Source organism: Pseudonaja textilis, chromosome 8 (assembly GCF_049901715.1).
Source record: "Pseudonaja textilis isolate UNSWEBS1 chromosome 8, rPseTex1.2, whole genome shotgun sequence".
Classification (NCBI taxonomy): domain Eukaryota; kingdom Metazoa; phylum Chordata; class Lepidosauria; order Squamata; family Elapidae; genus Pseudonaja; species Pseudonaja textilis.
Genome location: NC_141997.1, coordinates 52,649,703 through 52,656,343, shown reverse-complemented (window position 1 = coordinate 52,656,343; position 6,641 = coordinate 52,649,703). Strand labels below are relative to the sequence as shown.

Genomic DNA, 6,641 nt, shown 5'->3' with positions numbered 1-6,641 from the left:
GAGAACAGCCGGTCCCCGCGTGTGTGTCCATGCACCAGTCACGGAAAGGGGCTACCTTTTAACCCGGGCCCGGTGAAAAGGGGCGGCCCCAAAGCTTACCACCTCAGGGGCGCCCGTGCGAGGGAGCTCCCCTCACGGGGAAGGCGAATGAGCAACTTCGGCTCCCGAGTTCTCTTGGAACGGTTCAATTGCAAGAGTTTGAGATTGCGGGGGCTTCAGAAGGCGGACGTAGCAAATTCCAAGGATTGCCTTGTGTGACGGGGGGACCAGGTGGCGTGTGCGAAAGGCTGTTATGGGGCGGATGTCATCACGCGGCGAAGCTTTTGCGGAGCCTGCTTCCCGTTGAAGCCAGTCAAAACAAAAACAACAATAATTAGGCCTCCCTCCCTGCTTTGCGGCACCGTCGCTGAAGGGTGACCTGAGATGGTTCCTCTCGCAGGGCTCATTTTCTGCAGTTCTCTTTTCCAAGGCATTACGTTGGTCACCGTAGGGCTGCAGGGGCGTCTCTGGGTGTGACGTGGATTGCAGGGGCATCACTATTGCAAAGGTCTCCCCCCCCCCTTCCCCCCACCCCACCCCCGAGGTTGGAACGGTTTTCTTAGTTTCTGGGCTCCTTAATTCCCTGGTAAGCCTTTGAAGTCTGAGAATTGACAGCTCAGTCGTTTTAGTCAGAGGAAGAGTTTTACAAATAAAGAATTTCTTTCTGTTCATTGGAATTGTAGGGAGATGGTAGGATATTTTCTTTTTAAGTTTTGAAGGTCAAGGGAAACGGTTTGGGCCGGGAGGGGGACGGATTAAGGCTTGGGCCAAACTGCAGCTGGAAACAAAATCCCGACCCCCTCCCCCGTTGGAGAATCTTGAGCTAGAAAGAGGGGAGATGATGGGATCCCGTGAGGTTTTGTTTTAACGGACCTGAATGGTGTGTTGGTTTCTAAATCCTACCCAGGAGGCCAACCAGAATCAGAAAAGCCTCACAAAGGGTTCAGAAGAGATTCTTGCGCAGCTTCGTTTGATTTAACTTCTCAGCCAGAGCTGAGCCTAGAAGCAGGATTTCGAACAATTAGGGCTAGTTTTTACCAAATTATGTCGGTTTGCATGCAGTATCAACCTGGCTTGTTTGGGTTATTTTAAGAGGCCACCTGGCTACATTCTTTTAGCGTTGGAAGCCCCCCTCCCCGTTTCTGCTGGCATGTAGCGTGACGTGTCCTAGCGCGTTCGAATGCAGAGGCATTATCGGCTGTTTTCTGGAGTACATTACAATTCATCTTTTGTCCAGAAACCTGGTTGGAAGTTAGACTGCCGTTTTCTGCGGAGTCCTGGTGAAGACGTGGAGCAGTACCACCTAGCAGGTGTTGGTGGCTCTGCTTTCAAGTCGGGGTCCCCTCCCCTGCCTTCCAGAGTATGTTTACCAGGAGTGGGTGGGGATGGAGGCCAGGAAGAGCCCAGCTGGGGCCACAGAGGTGTGACCTGAACAGGCCAGAATGGGGCAGGGCTTGGACTACAGAGTGGCGGCCATCCTCCCTCCCTCCCTCCCTCCCTCCTTCCCTGCTGTTACGAGCCGTGGTGTCCATGCGCTCCTGGGGGGGAATTCACTCGGAGGAATTCAAGGCAGTAGGACAGTTCAGACGGCTTGAGTGGAGCTCTGGCATATCTGGGGGCGGTTTTGCATGGTCCCTGGGGGTGGTAGTGGGGTGGGGTGGGTGGGGGCTTGCCCTGGTGGCCCAGCCAGCAGCTCTGACTCGAGTTTGAAGTCTTTGTTCAGAGTCGGTGCAAGGAAGGGTGCAGTGAGACACAGAAACCATCGGGGGAATGTCCTCCAAGAGATTCTGGTTCCGCCCCGCCTTTGCTAAGCTCTCAGGAAACCCTCCTCTGGTTTTTAAAAACCCCATTTGGGCTGGCGAGTGCCCCCACTGTACGTAGATTGAGACCAAGGGAGGCCGGAAGAACTTCCGCGATGCGCCCTTTCTTGGACCCCTCGTCCTGCGCCTGGCCTTTGTAGGGTGAGGCCTGGCTGCCCGGAGAGGGCTAGAAGGAAGCGCTGGCAAGGCAGGCCGGCAGGGGACGTGGCAGGTGCCCAGGCTAAAGGAACGGGGCTACCCAGAGCAGCCGAGGCCCTCCGTGTCGCCATGCTTGGCCTAGAAGGAGCTCCCATCCTGATTCCGAGAGGGAAAAGACGAAAGGCCAGGCCGGTTCTGATCTTTTTCCCCGGGGGGGGGGGGTTGAGTCTTAATTCCAGCTGTAATATTACTTCTAATATCCAACAGCCACAGCTTCAGGCAAACGGGAGTTATTGTTGAAACAAACGTGCGCCCTTCCCTCCCACCCGCCCCACCAGTTAGCGAAAGGACCCCCCAGAAGTGAGGATTTCCCCACCGTGCCCCCTCCCCCTCCCAGGCCACGGACGGGACAGGCGAGAAAAGGCAAGGCTAGGAATTGAGCCCCGAGACCTTGGAGTTCTGGTACTTTTTAAACAAGCAATGTTGTTTTGTAAAATGTTGCCTATCTAGTAGAGCGGGCCAGATGTTTTCTATCTATTTTGTTTTTTGTACAGATGTAAATGCAAAACCTCATGTCCTTGAGTACGTATTTTCGGCATAATATCTGTAATAAAGTTCAGATTTTTTAAGTACAATTTTTCTTCTTCTTGCCTGAGTGGTGGTGTTATTTGGCATCCTTGACCTTGGCGCCCCAGTGCCAGCCCAAGGGATGTGCTAACTAAACGGTAATTGTCTTCCGGCCCAATTCCACCCCACCAGCTGAACGGGAACGGGAAGGCTTGCTGCCAGGCGACGGCTGGCAATTCAACGGGCATAACATTTAAATATAGCAGTGCGGTAAGGCCTCTTCTGCCCCCCCAATTCCGTTGAAAGCCTTGCATCCGTTCAACCCCTCTAGGTATTTTAGGGTGCGAGATGCCGTTCACAAAAGCTCAGGTTTTCAAACAAAGTTTGTAGTAATCTCAAAAGGCAACCGGCATTTTACCTACCGTAACGTGGCTCTCCTACAACTTCTATCGGGAAACCTTGCCGAAGGATTTTACCGGAATCCGCTCCACGACACACGTAGACCTCTAGAAGGCCTTACTCCTGCCTTAGGTATCTGCAGCACTCCTCAAGGGTGCAGGGCCACCCTCCTCTTTCTTCTGAAGGAAGAGTTCTTATGCAGAGGAGTTGGGATGCCTGCCCATCAGCACAGCAATTCTTGGGAACGGAACAGGACGGGGTTCACCTGGGCGCGAAGGGAGGAGCAGCAGGCAGAAGGCGGCGGCGACCCAGGTGAAGAGAACGGCCTGCGTCCCATGGAGAAAAAGACCTGCAACATTCCCCTAATGGAGAAGCGGCTTAGGATGCCGGGGTCGGCTCTCGTTTCGCCTGCCTTCCTGGTCACTCAAAAGTCCGGTTTCTCCTGGGCTTCAAATCCCGTTTTTAGCCAGAAGTTGGAAGAGAAAAAAACCAGCCAGGAAAGGCGGCTGTAGAGAAGGCCAGCCCGGAGTTCATTTGGCTTCCAGCAATCGTTCTGATGCTGATTCCTGTCTACTTCTCAAAAGAAACCTCAAACGGGTTTGATTTTGAAATACTTTTATTATGCAAATACAATCTAAAAAATGGGGCACATATTTTAATATCCATTTAAAAGAGGACACTGGTAATGCAATTTTTCTTTTTTCTTAATGGAACTAAAACAGTTGACCTGAGGCACAGATGACCAAAGCTGGCCACGGGTTCAAGAGATCTGCTGCTTCCTTGTCTTGATAGAAGAATGCCAGTACAATTAAAACAACAAAACAAAATCAAAAGCCATGGTATGACGCTTCCCCCCTCCCCTCCCCCCCCTTCTTATTTAATGCGATCCTGTCAAGCGGATCTCCTCGCCACGTTGGGCTTCCAGAGCTAATCGAGGCCTCCCTCTCTCCTCTCGCTCTCTGGCCCTCTACCCCAAAAACTCCTCCAAGTGGCGGCGGCTACTATTTCAAAAGCTACGAGACTGTCCACAGACATGGGGTCGCTGGTCAAAAATCAACACACGCCTCCTCCCTTGAGGAAGCAGCCGGGAAGAACTGTTCCATTCCTAACAGTTCAAGTATTCTCATTATTTCTGGAGAGAAAACCTGGTTTGTCCTGAAACGTCTGAACTTGGCAGGCCAGAGTTCATGATCAGTGCAGCTGCAGCAGGCGTCCTGCTGCCGGTTGGCTCAGTGGGTTTAAAAATCGCTCGCTCCCCCACCCAAAAAACCCCAGTTCTTGCGCAAGATGTGTAAAAGTGTGTCCTTCCCTGACCCTATTCACAACTTATTTACAAGGCAACCTTGGGCAAGCGGGGTTGGCGGGGCGAGTTTGTTCCTCTTAATATTATGTCCTCTTCCACTTGTTCCTTTGCCGTTTGCATTTGGCGGAAGAGAGTTTTCTAGGAGGCCGCCTGGCTTTCTTCTCGGCGAAGTTCTCCCCATTGTGGTCGGGGCAAAACAACTGTCCGCTCCAGTTGCACTCCAGCACAGCCTCCTCTTGGTGGTCCTTGCAGAAGGAATTGGGACAGAAATGGCAGAAGGAAACTGAGGGCTTGCCACACACATCGCAGTGGTGCCAGGGACATTCCCATTTGCCTGCCGTGGAAAGGAAGGCGAGAAAAAGAAGAGAGAAGAAAAAGGTCAATGCGGGAACATTTCCCGGGACCTCGGCTCCACGTCCCCTCGAATCCTTCCCTTTAACCTGAAGGAACTGGAATGGCAGCCACCAATTGGAACGGTGTGCCCCGTTCTTTATCCCCCTGAAGTAGGGGACGAGAACCGATTAAAGAGAACAAAAAACCAAGCATTTTATCTAAAAAAGCATTTAAAGCGCTACGCATCCAGAGTGGCCCTCTTTAATGGCTTTTCTTTCCCGCTGAATAAACTACGATTAGCTTAACAATGTACAGTTTAGCTTTGGAGCCTCCCCAGGAGTGCGGCTGCTGATCATTTCCAAGGAAAACCACACCCCTCTCCCTGGAACAGCAAAGACCCAAGACAGGTAGACACGGCTTGGTTGAGCTTCACGGTTTGAGGTCTGATCTGGCTGGTTGAGAACACACGTGCAGAAGAGGTTGAACGGTTCTCCCGTGTCAAGTCACGCAACAAAACCCCACCCGCTTCTCACTGCTCCGCCGTGGACCAATCCTGCTGGAGGTGGCCGGCCGCATTTTAAGCACCAGAATCAACGCTTAACCTGACTGCCTGAAGGGAATGTCCTTTAAAACTTGGAATTGGTTTGATTAAGATCCTTGGGGATCCAAAATCCTTGTTAGGGAGTGGAGGCATATCTGAATGCTTACTCACCGAAGGGACGTTTTACCAAGTCAAGGCAGGAGAGGTGATAGGCCTTGGTGCAGGACTTCCGGTCACACAGGACAAGCTGCCCTCCATCTCCGCAGCGGAAGCAGTAGTCCTCCGTTTTTTTCCTGGCTTCGCTTTTGGTTTTACGCCTTTTTGCCCTTCTTTTGCCTTTCTTTCCTTTCTCTTCTGAGGCATTGGAGGATGAATTCTTAATGGAAAAAAAGAGTCATGTTTCCGTTTTGCAGGTTAGGAGATTAGGGCAGTCTCTAAGGAGCCTCGCCTCCCCCTGTTTTTAGCCATTTCAAATTATAAAACTTGTCTGGAACGCTCTGGCAAAATGCTTCTAGTCTGGTGACTGAAGGCAGAACCAAAGAGAAGCTTTGGACAGCCAAAGGGCACCATCACCCCCTCTTACCTGCCTGGAGCAGGGGGAAGATGACTGAAATTACCGAAGGCTCACTGAACACAATTCTTGGTAGTCCCAAAGGTGCTTTTTCCCAAGGCAACTGGGCTTCCTTGGTTTTTCTTTGAAGACACATCTCACCCGAGAAGCTTCTTCAGCTCTGACCGGATGTTGGGGAAGGATTTGTATTCCTTTCGGAAGAGCTGACTGCATTCTTTCTGAGGATTGCTGAGGCCATTTGGAGGTTTATCTGTGTCCTCTCTCCAAAAAGATGCAAATGACCAGCTTTGTCTGCAAGGAGTATCAACCCTTCCTTTCCCAACCATCCAGTCAGAGCTGAAGAAGCTTCTTGGATGAGGAGTGAAACGTCTTCAAAGAAAAACCAAGAAAGTCCAATTGCCTTTTGGGAAAAAAAGCCCCTTTGGGACAACCGAGACCTGGAGGACGGAGAGTCTCCTTTGACACAATTCTTGGTATTATTATTTTTTTTTAGAAAAAGCAACTAAGGCCTATTTTGGACCCCAAGGCTGCCTTAGAAATAACTCATCCTTTCTGAGATACTTCCTCCCCTGATTCCCTCGCCAGCTTCCACCATGGCGGCGCTTCTGACGTCCTGCCTTCACGGGGAACTTGGGATGGGTCCGGAGAGGCCGCTGGCCTGAACGTCCCCCATGCCAAGCAGCGCAAGAGGCCCTCAACTCACAGCCGTTCCTTTAGGGGCAGTCCCAAATGACAGCCGCACTGACAAAAGAGACTTGGGACCGGTTTTCACTCTTACGACCGTTGCGGCATCCCCAAGGGCCACGTGATCAAAATTCAGATGTTTGGCAATTGGCTAGTATTTATGACGGCCGCAGTGTGTCCTGGGGATCACCCGATCCCCTTTTGCAACCATCTGACCAGCAAAGACGATGGGGGAAGCCGGATTCA

The 6,641-nt window shown here is 51.7% G+C and overlaps 1 protein-coding gene across 2 annotated transcripts in view; it reads right to left on the bottom strand.

The window, feature by feature from the left end:
• Window positions 1-3,561: 3,561 nt before the first annotated feature.
• Window positions 3,562-6,641, bottom strand: part of NSD2 (nuclear receptor binding SET domain protein 2) — a 47,522-nt gene continuing 44,442 nt past the window's right edge. For both annotated transcript variants that reach the window (XM_087938101.1, XM_026720448.2), the window contains 2 exons: window positions 5,312-5,516; window positions 3,562-4,600 (listed from right to left, as the gene is read on the bottom strand). In XM_087938101.1, coding sequence (XP_087794227.1) covers window positions 4,350-4,600; window positions 5,312-5,516 — 456 coding nt within the window. In that variant the 3' untranslated portion in view covers window positions 3,562-4,349. The remainder of the gene's footprint in view (window positions 4,601-5,311; window positions 5,517-6,641) is intronic.